This window comes from Schistocerca gregaria, chromosome 4 (assembly GCF_023897955.1).
Source record: "Schistocerca gregaria isolate iqSchGreg1 chromosome 4, iqSchGreg1.2, whole genome shotgun sequence".
Lineage (NCBI taxonomy): Eukaryota > Metazoa > Arthropoda > Insecta > Orthoptera > Acrididae > Schistocerca > Schistocerca gregaria.
The window spans coordinates 672893868-672918667 of NC_064923.1; the positions used below are offsets into that span (position 1 = coordinate 672893868).

The following is a 24800-nucleotide window of genomic DNA, read 5'->3' on the forward strand; positions in this document are numbered from 1 at the left end:
CGCCCCCACATACGGCACTCGTCTCGAAGAACTGTTTGTGTGACGTTGAGGTATGCCCGTCGTCAGCAAATTCGACAAATACGTTCCCAGTAAAACATGTGTGGGATCAACTCGCATTTAAACTCCCTCCAAGTGTCAGTATCCAAGACATCAAGTACCAGTTACGATAGTGGAGAGGAAGCTTGCCTCAGGAGAGGATAAAACGTCTTTGACACACCAACCAAACCACTGCATGCATTAAGTCATGGAGCGAGAGGGTGCAACGTCATATTGATGGATGGTATCACATTCTTTGTTAATCTGGCTAGACTTCGCAATCATAGAAATTAACATCACACACTCTCTCAATCCGAAAAGTGTTATTTGTTTCTCCTCCCCTTTTACTTGCTTCTTATTTCTTATTTTCAGGCGATGTTCGTTACACGTCCCAGGAGAAAGAGGTCCTAACACTAGAAGACCAAAAGGAATCTACTGGTAAGAAAAATTGGCCGTAACTTTATGAAATTTTGAGGATTTACCTACGGAAGACACTGACAAGAAGTCGGAACGGCATGATACGATATGTGTTAAGGCATCAGGCAATAGCGTCCATGGAGCTAGAGCAAGCTGTCGAAGGTAAAAGTTGTAAGGTAAGACAGTTTTTGTTTTGATGAGTAACACCCTGCTCACCTACTCGAGGCCCATGTTGGCTGTCTGTAACTGTAACGCACACTGACGTTTTCGTTTCAATCCAGTGCCGGCGCCTAACGGCAATTCATAACAATAACACTATTAAAAACGAAACACTTGCAGTGAACAATCTGAACGTGATATGAATGAAGCTGGACATCACACAGTAAATAGTTTTCCCTCTACACGGGCTCAAGTAGCGAACGTTTAATTACAACCACCCTGTTCATCACTGGGCAACGGCCTTGGAGCAGTGGATACACCTGTTCAAATCAGATCGTCGGTTTTAAGTGCTGTGGGGCGTGGCCGGCACTTGGATGGGTGACCATTCGGGCCGCCATGTGTTGTTGGCATTTTTCCGGGAGCACTCAGCCTCGTGATGCCAATTGAAGAGCTACTCGATCGAATAGCTCTGGTCACCATCATAATGACCGGGAGAGCGGTGTGCTGACCACACGCCCCTCCTATCCGCATCCTCATCTGAGGATGACACGGCGGTCGGATTGTCCCGATGGGCCACTTGTGCTGTGCTATTCATCACTGCTTGCTTCCACCTTACCGTTGTACAGACCAATAAGAAGTCTTACCTCTGAGTGAAGTGTATCGTTTATTCAATCCTACGGTATCAATGTAGTGTCAGAGGTCCCTGATCTACGACTCGGTGATCACACACCACCTACTCCTACAAGGAACTTTAGTACTAGTTAGAATTCTTCTACGTCTGCTTATGACAGACCATGTAAACTCTGTAATCATTATAAGTCTTCCAGAATTCGAATTATTGGTTGACGGCTGGAATCGTTACCCTCTGGAGTAAAATTGTTCTTGTACTCACTATTCATGATTACGTGAAATCAAGATTTTGCCCAGTTCCTTAGGTTTCGTTTCATCTTAGGGTGTTCAGCGACGGAGTTCCCGATTTCAAAATTAAGTGGCTAGAAAACTAAGCCCTATGGACGAGTGCAACAAACCTTATATTTACTGTGAAATTTATAATAATTTTATGCATCGCAGTACCTACTGCCTCTACATAATGCGCTGCAGCACAGGTAGATCGGCTTCACCACTGAAACGTGATAGGTGGTTAGCGTTCGTAACAACGTGTTTTTCTGGTACTGGAATACCAGATGTTAGAATACAGTAGTACGGCAACAAGGTGCAGTTGTCAAACACGATTTAATGTTCCTAAAGGACCCCAAGCAAAAACCATTCAGAAGCTCTTCAATGAGCAGGCAGTGTGACACATAATCTAGCAGGGAATGTTGATCCAGGCGCACAGCAATTAAACCTGAAAAGGTCGTCACGGATTTTGGATTATTCAACATACTCCAAGGAAATCCATCCGAAAAATAACAGAAGGGTCTGGTTTGAAACGTTCCACCACGCAGAAAATACTGAGACAGAGCCTACATATGTTTCCATTCTAAATCCAAAGCCGTCAGGCCGTACATGAATGTGTTGTACGCAGAGGGCTGACTAGCCAACCAGATTTTCACAATGATCGATAATGTAGGATTTGATGTTGCCTGCCTCTCGTTCACGGATGAAGCATACTTAAACTTGAATAGAGTCTTGAATAAATTAAACTGGCGATTTTGGGGATCCGAAAATATCCATTTTTTGTGCAGCGAAACCACTGTATTCCCCAAATTGCCAATTAGACTGCGATTGGCTGCAGAGGTATTATCGGCTAGTAAGCCTTACATCCCAGTTTTGAGTGGTTAATGCAAGTTGTGAGCAGATCACATCGTAATGAACAGATATTTCGCTTTCATGGTGAATACTTCGGGAACTTAGACATAGCGTTGGATTTTTACAAATTTACTGGCTGTGATGGACTGGCGTCTATGTTCTTCAGATTTGACTCCAAGTAACTGCTTTTTTGAGGCACATGGAAAGACACTCTCTACCAAAACCATCCGACCACGCTGGACGAGCTTGAGTCTACCATCCATGTGGCATCTGTTGAGATACCATACGATAAGATGGCAAATTTCATTGTTCGTTTGCACTCTCACCGTGAAGTTTTTTCTCTGTAATAGTTGTTATTCTGCATACTCCAGTGACGATTCTTTAGCTCTTTGTGGAGTCTGATATACAGTAAAGTTCGTCTTTACGGGAGAATACTTGAGTCGAACTTCTGGCTGGTGAGCAAACGGAAATCTTAAGTCACGTTCTGCCTTGTACTGAGGTAATTTCAGCAGTACAAGTTCGAGGACTGCATACTGCCCCACTGTGTAGGCAGAGTTGCAGTACGACTGCTGGGTCAAACATAGACTTCTGCTAACCCCAAAATTACGTATAAGGTAGAATCCGACATCGTGTACCACATATTTATAAAAAAATTTCTACAGTATGTGATTTCTGAGAATAAATATTTCTCGGTATTGAGTTGTGATTCATTCTAGTAACAGCTCGATAGTAATAATTGGTTTGATGTGCAAAACTGAAGTAAAACCACAATATGATACCTCGTTTTCTGTGCATCCCTAGGTGTAAGTTGTCAATGGCTGTGTCGTTTTAATCAGTTATAAGCACAAATATGCCAATGATGAGACATTAGGCAACCACACATACACACGACACGTATTATGTATTCCAAGAGGGTTTACAAACTTACGTACAAATTTTCTTACAGATTTCACAATAAAAATACTGCCCATCGGTCTTAGTTTTCTAGGCATTTAATTTTAACATCAGATACTTCTTCACCAGGCACCCTGTGTTACAACTGGACAGAATCTTGATTTCCAGTAATAGTGATTCTTGAGAAGAACAACTTTATCTTGATGGTAGTCAGTCCTGCTGTGATGCAAGCAGAACTTGTGTTACGATCAGAGAAAAGATCAGGTTTCTGTGGCAAACTATGCAAATATTTCATGCACTTCACGTTGATCTTACATCAATGGATTGTGTTAAAAGAGGAAAACCCCAGAGGAAGACAATCTCAATGTGGAATTATTTACATATGCTTGGGAGCTGTTACACTTAAAACTATTGAATATCGTAAATATTTTTGAAAATACAGCAACATAGTAGAGGATTGGAAGATAGCAGTTGTTATCGCATTATTTAAAAAAGGGGATTGCAGGAAATGTTACAATTACCGAAGGATCAGTCTTCTGAGCTCTGGATACAATCAATAACAAACCGAGTAAAGGTATTTTTGGGCTTCTCTTACTCAGGGACGGAATGTAATTCGGGTGGGAAGGTCTTACTTAGAAAGTGTTTTTCCAGTCTGCCAAATTATGGAAAAACTCAGAGAATACAGTCATCTCACACAGAAAGCAATTATTAATTATGAGAAAGCTTTTGATGAAGTTAACAGAATTACATTAAGCGAAATTTTGGGAAAGAAATCGAAGTTTCTCAAGGAGTGAGACAAGGATGTCCTTTACTACCCATATCATTTAATATGCATAAACAGACGACATCATAAAGAAAGAGAAAAAGTAGTGCACCATTATAAGCTTGATAATAAAGTTATAAATACACTCCTGTTTGAAGATGATCAATAACCTTAGTGGTCTCAGAAGATCAATTACAGAAAGCAATGTGGCCCTTGCACAAGGAGGAAAATGATTATAGTATGAGAATATCTAAAGGTAAAAATAAGATAATTGCTTTCCATGGGAAGGATCATTTAAGTGCAAAAATAATGATTGATGATAAACCGCTAGAACAAATAAATATTTTCAAATACACAGTGATGAAGACTACGACCTGCAAAAATTGCAAGAGTTGGCAGGTATTTCTAAGGTGTGGGTCAGACTCCTGGAGTTGGTCGTTTGATTTGGGGAGGGGTCAAACAGCGAGGTCATCGGTCCCACCGGATAAGGAAAGTATGGGGTAGGAAATCGGCCATGCCCATTCAAAGCATCCATCGCAGCATTTTCCTGGAACGATTTAGGGAAATCACGGAGAACCTAAATCAGGATGGCCGGACGCGGGTTTGAACCGTCGTCCTCCCGAATGTGAGTCCAATTGCTAATCACTGCATCACCTCTCGGTTCACTTAGGGTCTCGGTAGTCAAAGGAGGAGGAGTGAGGCAGTAGAGATTATATTCCTGAGACCTCGGTTCTGGGCGCTTCAGTCCGGAGCCGCGCGACTGCTACGGTGTCAGGTTCGAATCCTGCCTCGGGCATGAATGTATGTGGTGTCCTTAGGTTAGTTAGGTTTAATTAGTTCTCTAGGTTCTAGGGGACTGATGACGTCAGATGTTAAGTCTCATAGTGCTGAGAGCCATTTGACCATGTCTGACCTGAGACCTCCAACTGTTTACAAAAACACAGAACTGACAAAAAATACCAGGTGGTATTAACAAGTTATAACAAGGAAACTAACTGCCATACGAGGACCAACCCTGCTAGCATTAAAGTCAAGGTCATGGAGAAGAAAAATAATGCAGAATCAATTCAATTGAAGCACTTTTAACGTGCTGCTTCTGTACTTCATACCATTATATATCTGTGCCATTTCTGCTACAAAAGGGGCTCAATATGGCGCCCATCAGTGTCCAGAAGCGCCTGAAAGCGCAGGATTGCATTCTGCACAGCAGAACGAAGCATGTCCGTACATATGCTGGCTGCCTGTCTTTAAATGATGCTCTTCAGATAAGCACACGTGTGAATGTTTCCCTGGTAAACCTTGTCCTTCAGGTAGCCCCACAACCACAAAGCATAGGAAGTGAGATCAGGTGATCGTGCCGGCCAAGCACGATCTTTTCCAAACGTGTTTCGGAGGTGCTGGTTTACTTCACGTCCGATGTACCATCTTGCAACACATTTGAGTTCAATGCGTCTCTCTCCTGTACGGCAGATATGGAGATATTGCATGCTGGGGAAACGTATCGCAATAACACTGGACATCATTGTCCTTGAGCGCCAACCTGTTCAAAAAAGAATGGGCCAATGATGGACATAGCCGTGAAGCCACACCATCCAGTGACACGTTGATGTTTGGTTTGTGGGGCGCGGTTATCAGCGCCCATACAAAGTCCCAATTTTGAGACAGTCCATTTTCATTTTTTTATTGAGAATCCAATCCAGTCACTGTCACAAATGATGATGATGATGATGAAATTATGAGGACAACACAAACACCCAGTCCCCAGGCAGAGAAGGTTCCCAACGCGGCCAGGAATCAGAACGTGGGTCCTAGTGATCCAGATGGAGCAACGCTACCCACTAGACCAAGAGCTGCGGACAGATACGGTGACATGTTCATCGTACAGAGAAACTTTATGCACAGTGACTGAAGGTGGAGAACCCTACTCTCTGCAATTGAGAGTGTTCACCTCACCTGTCAGAGAAAAATGAGTTTCGTCAGTCCCAAGAATGGCCCAGGGCCAGTCTTTGTCAGTTTCATTCCTTGCGAGAAAGTGGAGAGCGAAGTCATCTCGTCTATGTGCGTCCTATGGTGAAAGACGCTGTACGGTATTGATCTTGTATGGATAAAATATGAGAATGATTCGAAGCACCTTCTGGATAGTAGACCACGGGATGTTCAACTGTTGTGACAGAGCACGCGCGCTGCATGGCGATAGGAGATTGTGTGCACCGTTGTGTCCCATAGCTACAGCGATTTCATCAACCACCTGTGGTGCAACAGGTCGTCGGCCTTTTGCCAGAGCGACGCCCAATTCTCCAGCTGGAGAAGCAGGAGCGTTCCGTAATCCTTTTAGCCGGCGATGTTCTCGAAATGCAGCTGCAGCATTACTGTTGTTTCGATAGTAGAGCTTCACCAATAATGTGCAGCTCCTTTTGTCCAAGCTGATGTTGACACATCAACAAATGCACTGTGACTGGTCAGGTGTGTGAGATTTTAAATCACAATGAGTGATCTAAGCACCTGTTGGCCATGGTTGGTACTGGACGGTGGCGCTGTGACGCATGGAAATCGTGTATCCCACACCCTGGACCTTAATGTTACAAAGTTTGGTACTCTGATGGTAATTAGTATCCTTGTTATGACGTGTTCAAAAGGGAAACTTGAATTTTAACCACCAGATAGTCACACAGGGAATTAACTGGGTGTCAAAGGCGTACTACAGAGAACAGAGGAGTGCTGAAATAAATGGCATGATCGTATTCAATGGATATCAGAAGAACGAATGCCTAAATTAATATACAGTTATAAAATTCAAGAAAAAGGAATGAAGAGCTTCCCGAGAAGAGATAGGAAGATCAGCTGCATTCTACTTAGAACTAGAACAGCTCAAAACTGGATGTGACATTGACGATACGAGGGGTACCTTGGAGGGCGCGTCGTTGGCGACGGAGGCGACGATGATGACGTGGCGGGGCCTGCAGAGCAGCGGCATGGGCAGCGGCACCTCCCCGCGGGCGGCGGCGGCCAGGAGCGAGGCGCGGCCCAGAGTGGCGCAGACGGCGGCGTGGCAGGCGGCGACGGCGGCGCAGGGCAGCGCGTGCACCGCCAGCAGGCGCGCCAGCGACAGCCAGGCCGGCGCGGGAGCGGGCGGCGCGCCCACCGCCAGCAGCGGCGCCGCCGACAGCGCCGCCCCCAGCCAGGCGGCGGCCGCCACGCGCGCCCCCAGCCGCCGCCACGCCGCGTACAGCCGCGGCCGGCGCACCGCCGCCAGCCGGTCCGCCGCCAGCAGCGCCAGCAGGAGCGTGCTCGCCGCCACCGGCACGCCCTGCGGGGAACCCGTCCACACCAGCTGGCAAAAAGTACTGGCCGGCTGCCAATCCGGCCGCACAGCACTTCTAGCTATGGAAATGATTCGAGTCGCTTTCTATGTGACGGCTGGAACAGTCACCAGACTGCTCTGGTGTCGTTCATATTCAGTGTGGTTAGTTGGTGTCAGGAAGTCGTTTCTGAAAGTATTTGTATGGAGTGTAGCCATGTATGGAAATGAAACATGCACGATAAATAGTTTGCACAAGAAGAGAATAGAAGCTTTCGAAATGTGGTGCTACGGAACAATGCTGAAGATTAGATGGGTAGATCACATAACTAATGAGATGGTATTGAATAGGATTGGGGAGAAGAGGAGTTTGTGGAACTACTTGACAAGAAGAAGGGACCAGTTGGTAGGACATGTTCTGAGGCATCAAGGGATCATAAATTTAGCATTTGAGGGCAGCGTGGAGAGTAAAAATCGTAGAGGGAGACCAAGAGATGAATACCCTAAGCAGATTCAGAAGGATGTAGGTTACAGTAAGCACTGGGAGATGAAGAAGCTTGCATAGGATAGATTAGCATGGAGAGCTGCATCAAACCAGTCTCAGGACTGAAGACAACAACAACAACAACAACAACAGTTGGAAAGATGTGTATGAGGCATGAACAGCAGCAATGGTTGACACTGAACATCTTCAGACAACCTACACCATCTGCAAACTCGATCCGATAACCCTATAGTTTTACCTTTAGTTTACAACCCGCTTATGCTGGTATACCTTTATCAACACACCCACCAATGGTGCATGGTCACACCCTCCCTATACTCTCTCAAAGGAACTTCAACCATGTTACCTTCCATATCATCAACTCCATTTTGTCACTTACCCAGCCTACCAGGGTATCATATGTCACATGTATAAGAAAGGAGATAAGATGGAGTGTGCCAATTACAGACGGATCACACTACGTAATTTGGCATATAAAATATTCTCTAATATACTCTTCGACAGAATACTCTCGATCATACAGAGGGAGACGGAGTTGTACCAATGCGGATTCCTTGCCAGAAGTCAACCATAGATCAAATATTCACCTTAAGACAAATCCTGGCCGACCAGAGTGGCCGAGCGGTTCTAGGCACTACAGTCTGGAACCGCGCGGCCACTACGGTCGCAGGTTCAAATCCTGCCTCGGGCATGGATGTGTGTGCTGTCCTTAGGTTAGTTAGGTTTAAGTAGTTCTAAGTTCTAGGGGACTGATGACCTCAGAACTTAAGTCCCACAGTGCTCGGAGCCATTTGAACTATTTTTTGAAAAAATCTTGGAAAAAAACAAATGAATACCGGGTTGGCACACATCACCTCTTTATATATTTCAAAGCAGCTTATGGTAGCATAAATAGAGAGCAGTTGTATCAAGCTCTAGATGAACTGGGAATCTCGATGCAGTTGGTATGGTTGGTGAGTATGAGAATGAGCGAAACACGAGGGAGTGTAAGAATAGGAGGAATGATGTCCAATACATTGAATATTAAAAACGGAGTGTAACAAGGGGATGCATTGGCATGTCTTTTCTTTAAAGCTGCCTTCTGAATAGGCGAACGCTCTCCTATAAATCAGAGCAGATACTGTCCTACGCAGGTAATAGCAAGAATCCAAAAAGCAATGGAAGAGACATTTACAGCTCCTGAACAGGCTAGTAGGAATATGGGGTTAATTATTAATGAACAAAAAACAAAATTCATGGCAGCTGGAAAAGCACACAGAGAAAATATGCCAAATGCAATAACAATGGGCGATTATACGTTTGAGAGAGCTGAACATTTCAAGTACCTGGGCTGATACCTCCTATGAAGTTAAGCAGAGATTAATACTAGCCAATAGAGCCTATTTTGCCCTAACAAGACTTCTATCCTTAAGGCTCCTGACTCGTACCACGAAATTGTATAAATCACTTACATGACCAGTGCTTACACATGCCTCTGAAGCAGGGACATTAACAACTAAAGATATTGAAACACAGGATGCATTTGAAGGAAAGGTACTTACGAATTATCAGCCCAATCTGTGAAAGAGGAATATGAAGGAGGAGATACAACCATGAGTTGTATATCATATACAAAGAACAACCCATCAGAAGGATAGTGAAATCATCCAGACTGGGGTGGGCGGGACATGTGCCTCGCATGAATGATACCGAAGTACCAAAAAGAATATTACAAGGAAAGCCAGGAGGGCAGAGAGGACGTTGTCGAACAAGAGCCAGATGGGAAGATGGAGTAATCGAAGATCTTAGAAAGATGGTCTATAGAAACTGGATAGTATTGGCAAAGGACCGAGAGATATAGAAGAAAATTGTAGAAGAGGCCAAGACTCATCATGAGCTGTAGAGCCACGAAAGAAGAAGAAGAAGAAGACCAGGTCTAAGTCTGCCCCACCCATTCCGCTCCCTCTGCTACCTATGCTTGTTTACTCCTCTTTTCCCCCATCTGCCTTGTCTGCCTGCACGCCCTGTCCCATGAACTTTTAGATTCACCAATACCCCCCTCTCCCTCTAGTCCTTGTTCTGTACCAACTACCACTGCTACCCCATCGACACTATGCACATCATCCATCCTTTTATTATTACAGAGCTACACGTGTAAGAAGTCATATATCTTGTATAAATAAGAAGTTCCGTTCTATATTCTCCTTTGAAAAAGTTTAATTTAATTTGAAATATTTCACGTTTGCATTTCTTGTTTTTCTTCTCATTTCGTTTTTGTTGACCGGTGGCTGAAGAGCAGATTGATTGTACCGGCGACAGTCTGTCTCCCTCTCCCTTCTGTGGAGCGGGGATGAAATAACAGTAAAGGAAAAGTTGAGTGATTACCGTGAATGACACAGAGATGTCTCGTAATCATATGAGACAGCCTTATCAGTTTCTGACAATGTTTATAAGCGTCCTTATTGTGGGTCTCCATTCCAACTGCTGGGGCAACGTGGAATGTGGGGAGCACTTGGATGTGACAAGGGCCTGATGTTCTACTGAAAGCGAACGCGACAGCTGGCATACTCGTTATCAAGGTTCCCGTCAGTGAGGTCTGACCGCCATAAGGAAGGATCACTGTATTGTGCACCAGCCACATCGTGGGCATTCACAAGAGCAATTAATAGTGTGTCTGCAACAACCTGTGTCATCGGTTGGAGAATATGCGTCCTATATGTACTGTTTTCAGCGATGATTTACGGTTATGAACTACCCCAGATGCACATCATTCGCGAGTACGGTCTCGTTCGAGGGAGAGGCACGTCTCTTCGAATGTTTTGGAGAGACACAGTTGTGTTACTCCTTACTTCACTTCACGGTTGGTAATTGTTGAGGGAATTCTGACGACACTAACGACACATGTTATTCCACATGCGACAGTACCCTGGTGGTAGTTTTCAGCGGGATAGTGCGTGATGTCGAGGTACACTCATGGACAGAAAGAGCCATAAGTTTGTCGCTGATATTACTTGCTTGGATCACTTAGAACGTCAACCCATCCCAAAATTAACATCCAGGATACCAAGGAAGAGTTACAACAGTGGCCGACTATCTTACCTCAGAAGAGGGTACAACAGCCCTGTTATACCCTTCTCAGCCTCCATCCAGGGCAACGTCATATGCCAGATACACAACAGCGAGTAATAGCCGCCAGTGCTCACAGTGAGATCGTAGCATCAGAAATCGTTTCAGTGCACGCACGACGGGATCGCAGCGATAAGCACGCATCAGTAATGGGGTGCAAGCAAATGATTATGCACGTAGGGACAAGAATGCTGCCAGCGTTTGATTGTTTCATTTATGACGAAACGGAACTAGTTGTACCGTTCCACATTTTCTCAATACATTTCCGATACAAGATAATTAATAGCGAGAGTGTTTTTACTCGGAGGAAATAAATCATTGGGTAACAAGCAGGAAAGAATGGACCAAACGGTGTTTATTTATTTAATTATTGATTTCGGTCCCTGTGTGCCACGTTTCCCTTCATCCTTTCTCTTTTGGACCTGGGCTTCATGAATGAGGTAGTGTGTGAAGTAGAAGAAAGCTTTAGTCAGATGGTGCCGCAGTGCATGAGTAGAGTTGTTCTGTGGCACTATAGTACCAACCTCCAAGTGGGAACAAGCTTGGCAAGGACAAAGTGTGCAAGTCAGGTCAGAGAGGTACGAGTATAGGCTCTGTCAGGTTGGCGAATCACCCCCTCCACCCCTGCTTTTGAACCTGCAACGGTTAGGTGATATGGCTCGGAGGCCACAGGTTTCTGGATAGCGCAGTGGTGCACACCTTGAACACGTTGTTCTCGATTTATGGTAATATTGTCAAAGGTTTTAGAATGTTTCAATTCTGTTCGTTACTAAGATCCAGATGTTGAAATCAAGTGTGACATTGCCACGAAAACCGCATACGGGAGTTTATTTTCGTAAGTTCATTAAATTTGGTGAGGAACGTGCCATGGGCCTTAAAGCCACTGTCGTATTATTGCTCAGAGCATAACAGAAGTTAACTCAGTTCATGTATTTTAATGTGATTTTACTTTCACAGTGACATTTTTTTTATATTTCTGATATGTTTTCTTTGTGTACTTAGTTTCCCGCCTCATGGTCCGTTGCAGCAACCGCCACATTAATAAAGTGCAGTTTCGACCCAAAAATGTACAGTAGCTTCACTACAGTTTCCATAGCTCAGCTCGGAAACAGTAAATTTGTGCGGAGAATAAGAACTCTGAATTATGAAATGTACGCTTATTCTCTTTGGCCCGAAACTGTGTCAACGGTCTTCCGCCCTTTCCGAGTTCACTTGTAGTGTCTTTTGCTGAACTTGATCTCCGTGACCAATAGTAATTAAAGGTAATATCAAAAGAAGGCATGGGTTTAGGTCTTATTGTGTGCGTGCATAAAATTTCATTGATGCCAGGTCTGCGCTACCCTCTCCCTTCCCTAATTACGTGGCGAAAGTAAGTCCTGTTGACTAGAGGGACCATTTGTCATGATGTATAAAATGAGAGCCCCTGCTGTTGCATAAAAATGGGAAGTAACAATTTCAGTAGATTCACGGCTAATTGTTCAGATGATGTAGGTAGCCAACAAATATCAGTTAATCTAGATCCTCGACTGATCATTTCTCCCCTTTATCACAAACAACATAAAGAATAGGTGAAACCTAAAGTTAGTCTCTACCTCAGTCGCTTACTGGATCAACAAATGAAAATAAAATAAAAGCTGTATGCTCCCTATTAAGCCTGCAAAGGTGCCTTCTGTAGTGGTAAAAAAAAAATGATAGCGTTATCCGTTGCCTTAAAATTTTTACCGGTAGGTTAAACCCACCCGCTAGAAATTATTAATACGCCAGCAGTAACTCGCAGGGGCCTGTAATTTCGTGGTGCACACGACTTTGTTAAACCAGCACTAAAGGGGGTAACTTGCAGAACCAGTAGTTTTTTTTTCAAAAATGGCTCCATGAGACTTAACTGCTGAGGTCATCAGTCCCCTAGAACTTAAAACTGCTTAAACCGAACTAACCTAAGGACATCACACACATCCATGCCCGAGGCAGGCTTCGATCCTGCGACCGTAGCGGTCGAGCGGTTCCAGACTGCAGCGCCTACAACCGCTTGGCCACCCCGGTCGGCCAGAAGCAGTAGGAAAAGATAAGGGACTAAAAACATCCTACCCGGTCGAAGTTTACCCGTACCACCGGGAGGATTGTTGCGTTGCAATGATTATATCAAGAAACATATCAGGACACTCTTGTCTTACCCATTGATTGGTTCACGATAAAAGTAGCTGTTTTCCTTTTTTTTATTTAAGAGAAGATGAAACTAAATTCATTATTTTCGAATGAATGAACGGCCATTTGATGAATTATCAGTAATACGAGTAGATCAGCGGTAGCGTCAACTATTCATCTTCACCAGGTGTCTGAGTAGTGGATGCACTGTAATTGATCTGCATTATCAGGACAAAATCGGCTACAGAATACTGTGTGAAATAGCAAGGAAATTTTATAAATCTCTGTTGAAACCCTTGCACAAAGAGTGCGTATCAAAATATTCAGAGAAGAAAGATGGCTGAAAAACGCCAGGGTATCTGAAAACCAAGCTGCGCGATTGAGACAGTGAAATCCCACTAACCCAAGGAGGAATTTCACTCAACAGTAGAAGAAATGTTTTCGGTGATTACATTACAGACAGTGCTGACAAGGTACCATGCAAGACAAATGTGTCTAAATCGGGTCCGCAACAATCTTACTGAATAGTAAATAAATTTATTCGTGAACGTGAAAGATTACTAAATTTACATCAGTATCGAAATGTGTGCAGTTATGTATTTTGTGGCTGCAATACAATGGAGCACTGATTACAATCAACTTTATGTATTCTAAACTGTTATTAATCAACGGAAGATGTGTTCTTTGAGACGAAAGCGCTCTTGCTAGGGCAGAAAGCATTTGGTCCTCTCTCTATTTGAATTTTGAAAACCCATATTCGAGCAAAACCGCCACCTCTCTAACACAAACACCATGCATTTTAACACTGACGTTTACGTATTATATCATTTCTCTCCTGATTAGATTTCCCAGCAAAATCAGCACAAAACTTAGCGCATACTTGAAACTACGTGGCTCTCTTCTTAAGCAAGTCGTGTATTCATTTTCACCCTTTCAAAGAAAAATTCCATATCCAGTCCGGCTTCACCCATAGTTGGCTGATGGCAGCTGTTGCTGCCCGATTCACTTAAGGCTGCTGCTTCGCTCGATCGGTGAGATTGCTGCGATGCAGCAGCGGTTGGCGAGAGTTATTCTCACGACGAGTTGTTTCACATGCGATGCTGAAACTCGTGAGAAAATGGCGCAGCGAGCTCGCGATGATAAGTTGCTCGTGTGCGTCGAGTCATGCTGATAAGAGAACTCAAATGGCCAGATCTTTGCAAATGTCACTCGATTTTGTAATCACTGAAATAACATCACGCGGCATCTCACACTTCTGTTTCCGGTTGCTTCACTTTTCTAATCAGTAATTTGTACGGTATTTAACAGATCTGAAGATAGAAACAGTCTGAGACAGCAAAAAACAGCGTTCTACAGACGAAAACTGCGCGTGTTATTAAAGCTGTGTGCTGGACCGAAACTCGAACCTGGGATGTGGCCTCTTACGAGAAATGCTGTTACCGACTTAGCTATAAAGGCTACGCTATAAAGGCATGTTTCACGACGTGCCTTTAAAGCTTCACAGCCTCAGTCCTATCTTCCACTGAATTTCTGTGTACGTTGCGGGAGTACCGTGGAGTGGAGGAGAAGATACTGCAGAGAAATAGCTTAGCCAGAGGCTAAGAGAATATTTACAGGATGAATCTCTCACTCTACAGATAAGGGCGCACTCTGAATATATGATGGCTGGTCGCGAATAGCTCAGTACCAAACAGCCTTGCTCGCCAAAGGCAAGCTTTCAAATTTGAGTACCGCCGTGGCACATGTTATTATTGTGCTATAAGGTTTCAAAACAGCGCTGCTCCTGAATAAATTTTTAATATCATTTTGTGTTAAATAAGAAGTACAGCATATTACTTTGAAGAGGAAATCATGAATACGACAAACTTACGACGTGCATTACCTATCTGGCGTAATAATGAGAGTGGTAACATTTCAGGTACGTCATTTATTGCAATAAATGTGAGCTTACAAGCGTTAAGGACAGTCTTATCTGTGATAAGGTGTTCCCTGATATTTGTAGTATCGTGATATTACTTTAATCGTTATATTACTTTACATTTTGTATTATTGCGATACAGAGCCGAGTTTTCTAGTGGTGACTTGTTGGAGCCATTTTGAATAGTCAAACGACTGTACCAAGGAGCGATTAGAGGACCTGGTAGACAGCTGCGTTATGTGGGATGCATGCGAATCAGGCGAAATGCAATTCAGGTCGTTCGGATAATTTTGACCACGACTGTACATTTTCCTAAAATTATGACAATGAACCGTAGTCGATCATTAGTCTATCCTACTACCATCCATATATGTTATTCCCATTCCTTATCGCTTCGCAATTTTACGCCGAGATATACAAGGTGGTCACAAAACAATCTGAAATCTTGTGGGTCTTGCTGAGTAATATTTAATAAGGACTAAATTTCGAAATATTGGCTGATTTTTCAACCTCTTCAAAAAAATTAGACACGTCGTGCCGTTATCGACTTCATTTGTCGAAATTGAAGAGTCCTGCCTGACACAATTAGTGTGTGTTGCTCTCATAGCGAAGACGATAGCGCATGAGGCTGCTCAGCCTCTTGCTCTGATTCGATTCTTACTGCCGTCCCATGTCCAATTTTTGAATCGCTTTCTTGTACAGTTTTAGGAAACCAAACGAAGAACACTTTTGGCGACACTGTCACTGGCTGGCCGCTTCAGTCAGCATGGGCAGGAATCTGATTAGTATGTTCAATGCTAATTAACTCGGAAACGGCGCAGTGCATCGAATTTCTTAGCAGTTATTTCTCAGTGCAATCTACCCTGAAACGACATTTCAAGTTTTACATGCTATTTGTGATCACCCTGTACGATCGACGAGACTGTGTTAAGCAGAACACCAGTTGTGGGGTCTCTCCCACTCGTCACTAATAGGGTGCCTAGGGGATGCAGCGTTCTCGGAATGCTACACAACAATTCAAACAACAAATAACATTAATTATTTCTATAAAGCGACTGACAATACCTAACTTTGAAGATACGTAGGTGTCACAAGTAACATGCAAACAGTAGTAGTCCTCGCAGCTGGCAAAGTCCGGACAAGTAACTGATGAGGATCACAACTAGTTCCTCTGCAGCACACTCCGCCAATACGTCTACTCATGTCAGTACACTGAGGCGATATGACTCCTGAGGCTGGCAGGAACTGCGCTTTTATTCACTTCTTTCAGATGACGCTCTTTGCGAAGTGCGGTCTAATTCCGCGGACCATTGGCCCACGTTTCCTCATCGCCTTCTCTGGCCTTCCGTTCGTCTTCGTCGTTCCGGCGCTTGTGGTAACGCCAGAAGACCAGTAACAAAGTATTCGAGCATTACAAAATTTGTTTTCTTAATAATCAACATTAAATTACACTTTCCATTCACAGAGCAGGCTGACGTTCATCACAACAAATAGAAATTCGAAGTCATTCTGTATCCTTCTACAGTTACCCCTGACGAAGCGTTGTCTGTGATGAACACTCGACGTACAGGGCAACGTACTGGGTTTCATTACTTAAGAAATCTTCAAGGCACTCACGTATCTGCGGAACTATTCCGTACTTTCGGACCTTCGTTAAGACTCTGCACTGGCGAACTTCCCGGAAATCAAGGAATATGGAAACTGTCTGTTGCTCTTCATCGATAGTTCGCAGAATATCGTGCGAGAAATGGGCAAGGCTCTTTTCTCATGACTAGTGCTTTCTAAATTCGTGCTGATTTGTCGACAGAAGCTCTACTTTCTCAGGAAATTTATTATATTCGATCTTAGAATATGTTCAATGATTCTACAGTCAACCGGTGTTAATGGTATTGGTCTGTACTTTTACGGGACAGTTTTTTTCCTTTTTATATACTATAGTCACCTGCGCTTTTTTTTCCAGTCTCTTGGGACTTTGCGCTTGGCAAGAGATTCGCCATGTATGTAAGCTATGTAAAGAGCCAATGTTGCAGAGTACGCTTTGTAAAAGCGAACTGTTGTTGCATCCGGACCTGGAAACTTACTTTTTTTGAACTCTTTCAGATGCTTCTCTACGCTAGGAATGCCAACTACTATGTCCTTCATACGGGAATCTGTGCAACGGTCAAGCGACGGTGTCTCTGCACGATACTATCGCGAGAATGGTTTTTGAAACGTAAAATGTAAAACTTCAGCTTCCCTTTTCCTATTATCACACCAGACTGGTCGAAGAGTGACTGTACAAGGTGTTACAAAAAGGTACGGCCAAACCTTCAGGAAACATTCCTCATGCAGAAAGAAAGAAAATATGTTATGTGGACATGTATCCGGAAACGCTTACTTTCCATGTTAGAGCTCATTTTATTACTTCTCTTCAAATCACATTAATCATGGAATGGAAACACACAGCAAGAGAACGTACGAGCGTGACTTCAAACACTTTGTTACAGGAAATGTTCAAAATGTCCTCCGTTAGCGAGGATACATGCATACATCCGCCGTCGCATGGAATCCTTGATGCGTCGATGCAGCCCTGGAGAATGGCGTGTTGTATCACAGCCGTCCACAAAACGAGCATTAAGGGTCTCTATATTTGGTACCGCGGTTGCGTAGACAAGAGCTTTCAAATGCCCCCATAAATGAAAGTCAAGAGGTTTGAGGTCAGGAGAGCGTGGAGGCCATGGAATTAGTCCGCCTCTACCAATCTATCGGTCACCGAATCTGTTGTTGAGAAGCGTACGAACACTTCGACTGAAATGTGCAGGAGCTCCATCGTGCATGAACCACAAGTTGTGTCGTACTTGTAAAGGCACATGTTCCAGCAGCACAGCTAGGGTATCCCGTATGAAATCATAATAATGTGCTCCATTGAACGTAGGTGGAAGAACAGGGGGCCCAATCAAGACATCACCAACAATGCCTGCCCAAAAGTTCACAGAAAATCTGTGTTGATGGGGTGATTGCACAACTGCGTGCGGATTCTCGTCAGCCCACACATGTTGATTGGGAAAATTTACAATTTGATCACGTTGGAATGAAGCCTCATCCGTAAAGAGACCATTTGCACCGAAATGAGGATTGACACATTGTTGGATGAACCATTCGCAGAAGTGTACCCGTGGAGGCCAATCAGCTGCTGATAGTGCCTGCACTCGCTGTACGTGGTACGGAAACAACTGGTTCTCCCGTAGCACTCTCCATACAGTGACGTGGTCAACGTTACCTTGTACAACAGCAACTTCTCTGATGCCGACATTAGGGTTATCGTCAACTGCACGAAGAATTGCTTCGTCCATTGCAGGTGTCCTCGTCGTTCTAGGTCTTCCCCAGTCGCGAGTCATAGGCTGGAATGTTTTGTGCTCCCTAAGACGCCGATCAATTGCTTCGAACGTCGTCCTGTCGGGACATCTTCGTTCTGGAAATCTGTCTCGATACAAACGTACCGCGGCACGGCTATTGCCCCGTGCTAATCCATACATCAAATGGGCATCTGCCAACTCCGCATATGTAAACATAGCACTGACTGCAAAACTACGTTCATGATGAAGCTGTTAATGCTACGCACTGATGTGCTTGATGCTAGTACTGTAGAGCAATGAGTCGTAAGTCAACACAAGCACCGAAGTCAACATTACCTTCCTTCAACTGGGCGATGAATCGAGGAAGTACTCTACATACTGTCGAAACTATAATGAGCTCTAACATGGAAATTAAGCATTTCCGGACGCATGTCCACTTAAAATCTTTTCTTTATTTGTGTGTGAGGAATGTTTCCTGAAAGTTAGGCCGTACCTTTTTGTAACACGCTGTTTACAAGCCTTCTACCCACTTAGTGATTTTTCGTAGGGCAAAAATTTTCTCTGGTTCTCGGCAGGGTCTTTTGCTCCGGCATGACGGTGGCACGCAATGGCCTTGCCGCTGTGGTAACACCGGTTCTCGTCAGATCACCGAAGTTAAGCGCTGTCAGGCTGGGCTAACACTTGGTTGGGTGACCATTCGATCTGCCGAGTGCTTTTAGCGAGCGGGGTGCACTCAGCCCTTGTGAGGCAAACTGAGGAGCTACGTGGTTGAGAAGTAGCGGCTTCGGTCTGGTACGCTGAAATAGAGCTGGTAGAGCGGTGTGCAGACCACATGCCCCTCCATATCCGCATCCAGTGACGCCTGTGGACTGAGGATGCCACGGCGGCCGGTCGGTACCGTTGGCCCTTCCAAGGCCTGTTCGGACGAAGTTAAGTTTAGTTTAGTTTTATGTCGGTGGAAGCTACTGAGTGCTTCCCGCATCTATCTTTTTGTAGATGCAACGTATTTCTACTAACTTTTGCCTGTCGATTTTCTCACGTTCTTTTTTGTCCTTAGAAGTAAGCTCCATGGCTGCAGCTAATATTTTTTTAGGTGGTAGTTTACGACTTGCTTAGGTAGTGTAATGATGTTTCCAAAATGTTAAATAAAGTATCAATATGATATTAAACGAGTTTCCCTTCATGTGACACGCTTTGTTTAGCTATTGCCCCTGTAAACACACTAGCAGTCTGTCCGCTGCCTCTAGATGCTACCCATGTGCTACTGCTTTGTTCACTGGCCAGACTAGGGGTCTGAGAGAGCTGCCGGGCGTTATCTGTGTGGCTGTGTTATTGCGCCCCAACGACGGAGCTGCGGGCCCTGGCATTGTCCCCGCATTCGCATAATTCAGATCTACGGAGCGGCGTCTCGCTGCGTTATTAATTAGCAGACGTCACACACTGGCAGAACAATGGAGCGAACATTCCGGGCCATCCAGATTCGCTGCGGAGCAACAGGTAAAAGCAGTCTGCTGACAGCTATTCGTTGGTGCTAACAACAGGTCCAGCGAAGCGCATTAGCACTGGACCTGTTTTCGTACAAGTTCTAGATGATCACTCACAGCTTTTTGTATCATACTCCCTCCGACACCTCCCTCTGTTCCTTCTCACGCCTTCAGTACCTTCCAATTTCTCTCACTACTTGTTTCTCAGCAAATATTTGTTAGTCGTGTCATGTAGAGTGACACAATACTAACATACCAACCCATCCACAGTCCCTCTTCTTTCCCTATATCTACCACCGCAACACGCAGCATACCACAATTAACGTTTTTAGCCAAAATACATTTTACCTAGATAATGATCACAATTGGTCCCTAAAAAAGCGACGAGTGTCTTTTTGTAATCTGTGAAATAAGAGAGTCAACGATTTTTTCTTCGAAAAGAATTATGTTACTTTCTGGTTCTAGAACTACAGTAGGGGACAAGGGAGATTCTGATCCCCTTTGTTAGTGCAGGCTACATACATTCAGGGGCAAACTTGATTCATTTACGACCGCCTCGTTCTCCTCCCCTTAACCTACTGTTCTCTTAATTGATTTATGACTCCCTGGAGGTTGATTTATTAGCCTCTGGGGATAATATGTCTTTCTGAGAACCCCCCCCCCCCCTCCACCCTATCGCTGATAGAAGAAAACTTCCAGGCCTGAATTATTCAAATAGCCCACTCCCACTCAATTTGGGGACTAATTAAGTTAATTCGTCAATTAATGAACTCCTCCCACGCCCACCGCCGGCCGGTGTGACCGTGCGGTTATAGGCGCTTCAGTCTGGAACTGCGTGACTGCTACGGTCGCAGGTTCGAATTGTGCCTCGGGTTGGGATGTGTGTGTTGTCATTAGGTTAGTTAAGTTTAAGTAGTTCTAACTTCTAGGGGACTGATGACCACAGATGTTAAGTTCCATAGTGCTCAGAGCCATTTGAACCATTTTAGCCCACGCCCATTAGCCCCCTCCCCCCCCCCCCCCAAACCTCGACATTTGTGGAAAAAGGCTCAATTGGTTGGATAGTTGGCAGGAATATTGTTTAAACAATTGCTGGTAGACAAGAGAAGGTGTGGAGTGATGTTTATTTAAACAATTTATGGATACAAGGCTGTGTATAGAATATAGTTTATTTATTTGAAAGAATTTAGCAGGAAATCGATTACAGGGTATGGAATACTATTTAAACAGTTATTGGTAGACAAGGCAACGAATATTGTTTATTTAAACACTTTATGGGTTAGAAGGCAGTGTTGGGAAAAGGGTTCATTTATTTATTTAAATAATTTGTTGGGACACTGACTGCAGTGTATGGAATACTATTTCTTTAATCATTTCGAGGGTGACAAGGCGGTATGAAATATTTAACAACTATGGAGCTTTCTTATTCTGATCGCACGATAAATACCATCACAGCATAAGGAACACTCAAATGTAATTACACTGTTAGAAACCTTTCGATCGTGAAAATGCACCGCCCGTCTTCCGCCAGGCCGCACCTTGCGCCAGCCACTTCACATATTCCTTCAACTGCAGGCCAGGAGACAGACCTGCACACAGTGTTGGCTAGTTCAGCCTACAGACCAGAAGTCATGCTAATCCCTCTAACAAAAGGTTCACCCAAAAGGACACCCTTTGATATTGATACCTGAGGAATTCTTGTCAAAATACACTCTCTCTCTCACTCTGTCACTTTCCCTGTCTCTCTTGTGGATGCTATATGTTTGCGTGAACCAACGTAAGCAAACACACACAGAGCAAGATTTTACTCCACCCCCCCCCCCCCCTTCCTTCCATTCCTTCCCATTCCACCCATCGCGACTCATGCAGACCTGGTGTTGGTAGTTGGTACATCCCTTTGTTCTCATTCTTCCACACTTACGGAAGGACACAGCATGCTATGGAGCTGAAATCTGAAATGTTCAGCTACCTCCAGAATAATGGTTTTCACGCCAAACCACCTAGCTAAGCCAGTACTCACCAACAGGATGTAAGAAAACAAATCGGGATTGGTGTAAATCAGGATTTGGAAACTGGGCAGTTGCCGGAAAGAATCCCACCAACCGGATACAAGGAAAAACTGGCAAAACACAAAGGGTAACGATTTAATTAATTTGTCGATCAATCCAATAGATTCTATACTCTGACATAACTCTCATAAAGGAGTGTGACTATAATATAAGTTTGTTTGACACTTAAGTAGTGAAGTTGTAGTCACAGTGCATAAAATTTTTCTTTAAAAAACTAGGTTACATTCCTGGATTCAACGAACGAAATTTAAACATCAGTTGGAGAATGTATAATGGGAATTGTGACCATACGTCTGACAACAATTATTAAAGCTAGTGAGACAGGGAACCAAGGCAATGGTGGCACAGTCGAGTCACCATAAATTATGCCCATGCTTGCCCAACCGTTCACTCCGTGTCCTAATGTAGAATAGATTAAAACTACACCAGGATAATAATTTCCAAGGATTCTTGCAAGGTGTCCTGCTGTCTACACAATGATCGTACAACTGATATAAATTCACAAGTCTGAAAATCAGACACACAAATGTATATTTCATCATGACGCAAACTCCCATGAGATAAACAACATATAACAACTTCACCGTAAGTGTATCAAGCACAGCTAGATTCCATATGGAATGCAGCAAATAATATTACTATGTTCCCAAAAAATAGTCTCAAAACACTGTGTGCTCTCATGTAGGTCTCACACACTACTATCTTGCTAACACAACATTGCTCCATTTCACTAGTAACTCATTCTGTCACTAGCGGGCATAAATGTAGTATCCAAAATCAAAAAACCAAACAGGACCTACACAATGGACAATAACAGGCGCTAGGCGCCACTGTCCAGTTTTAACGAAACTAGTCTCTAGTTTAAATATAAACGCAAACCAAACATTGGAATACAAACCAAAGCAATGGTATACATTGTTCACAGCTTTAAAATTAGATAGCAAAGCATAGTCGTTCAGCATTACAAAAACCATAACATAGTTGTACACACGTCACAAACTGCCAGTCCCATGCTTCCCATTAAGATGTCATTTGTTGCAGTCTTTCAAACAGACAATTACAAAAGCCGCTTGGGATTAGCCATGCAGTCTAAGGGGCTGCAGTCCTGGACTGTGCAGCTGGTCCCGGCGGAGATTCGAGTCCTCCCACGGGCATGGGTGTGTGTGTTTGTCCTTAGGATAATTTAGGTTACATAGTGTGTAAGCTTAGGGGCTGATGAACTTAGCAGTTAAGTCACATAAGAGTTCACAAACACACACAGTGTTACAAAAACAAATTAAAATCCTATTAAAGAGATATAACAACTATGTATTCTGTCAAAATACTGTACATCACATGCATAAAAGGCTGTATGTATTGTGTACTTGAAGTGGGGGGAGAGGTGGGGGAGGCGGAATGGCTGAAGAATCTAAGGAAAGGGGTGGTGAGTAATCTATTGTTATTGTATGGAAAGGGAAGTGGGGCTTTTCTCAGTTTTATGAAAAACATGTACGGAGAAGAGCTACAGAAATCTGTATTTTTTATACTGATCTATATCCATCAAAAATTAACAAACCGAAAGACTACTACAATGTATGTAACTGTACATATACAGTACAATTGTAAAATAGCTTTTTTATGTGATACCAATGCATGAGATGGCAGTAACAGTGGACAACATCATAGTTACAGTTGGGTATAGGCTACAGCCCTGTTTCACTTCCTCCTCAACCACCGTTTTCCTTTTCTGCCCCTCGACTCTTATAACTACTATCTGGTTTCTGTACAAGTTATAAGTAACCTATTGCTCCCTGCATTTTACCCGTACCACCTTTAGAATTTGAAAGACAGTAGTTCAATCAAAAATGTAAAAAGCTTTCTCTGAGTCTACAAACACTATAAACGTTGGTTGACCTTTCCTTAACCTACCTTATATGAGACGTCTTGGGGTTAGCACTGCCTAGCGTGTTCCTACAGTTTCGCTGAAGCCAAACTGGTATTCCCCGAAGTCGGCTTCTACAAGTTTTTCGCATCATCTGTAAAGAATTTGTGGCAGTATTTTGCAATCTTGGCTTATTAAACTCATAGTTCGGTAATTTTCACACCTGTCAACACCCGATTTCTTTGGGGTTGGAATTATTATATTCTTCTTGAAGTATGACAGTATTTCGCCTGTCACAAACATATTGCTCACCAGGTGCAGGAATTTCGTCATGGCTGTCTCTCCCAAAACTATCAGTAGTTATAATGGAATGTTGTCTACTCCCAGAGCCTAGTGTCGACTTAAGTCTTTCATTCCTCTGTCAGATTCTTCACGCAGTATCATATCTCGCATTTCACCTTCATCTACGCCCTCTTCCATTTCTGTAGTACTGCCCTCAAGTACATTTCTCTTCTATAGACAATGTATACACTCCTTCCACCTTTGTTATTTTCCTTATTTGCTGAGGACCTTTGTTCCAACTGAGCTCTTGATAGTCATACAGGTAGTTCTGTTTTCTCGAAAGGCCTCTTCAATTTTCCTGTAGGTGGTATCTGTCTCACTTCTAGCGATATATGCTTCTACATACTTACATTTGTCCTCCAGCCATTCCTGTTTAGTCATTTTTCACTTTCTGTCGATCTCATTTTTGTGACGTTTGTATTCCCTGTTGCCTACTTCAGTTATTGAATGTTTATATTTTCTCCTTTCATCAGTTATATTCATTATATATTATGTTACCCAAGGATGTCTAATATCCCTCGTCTTTTTACCTACTTCATCCTCTGCTTCCTTCAATATTTTATCTCTCAAAGCTATCCATGATTCTTCTACTGTTTTCCTTTCCCCTATTCTTTCATCCGTTCCCTAATGCTCCCTCGGAAACTCTCTTCAACCTCTGGATCTTTCAGCTTACCCAGGTCCCATCTCACTAAATGCCTTCCTTTTTGCAGTTTCTTCAGTTTT

The 24800-nt window shown here is 43.6% G+C and overlaps 1 protein-coding gene across 1 annotated transcript in view; it reads right to left on the reverse strand.

The window, feature by feature from the left end:
- The window catches only part of LOC126267861 (uncharacterized), a 63210-nt gene that overhangs the window by 17786 nt on the left and 20624 nt on the right, over positions 1–24800 (reverse strand). The window contains exon 3 of the mRNA XM_049973171.1: positions 6924–7325. Within this exon, the coding sequence (XP_049829128.1) occupies positions 6924–7325 (402 nt within the window). The remainder of the gene's footprint in view (positions 1–6923; positions 7326–24800) is intronic.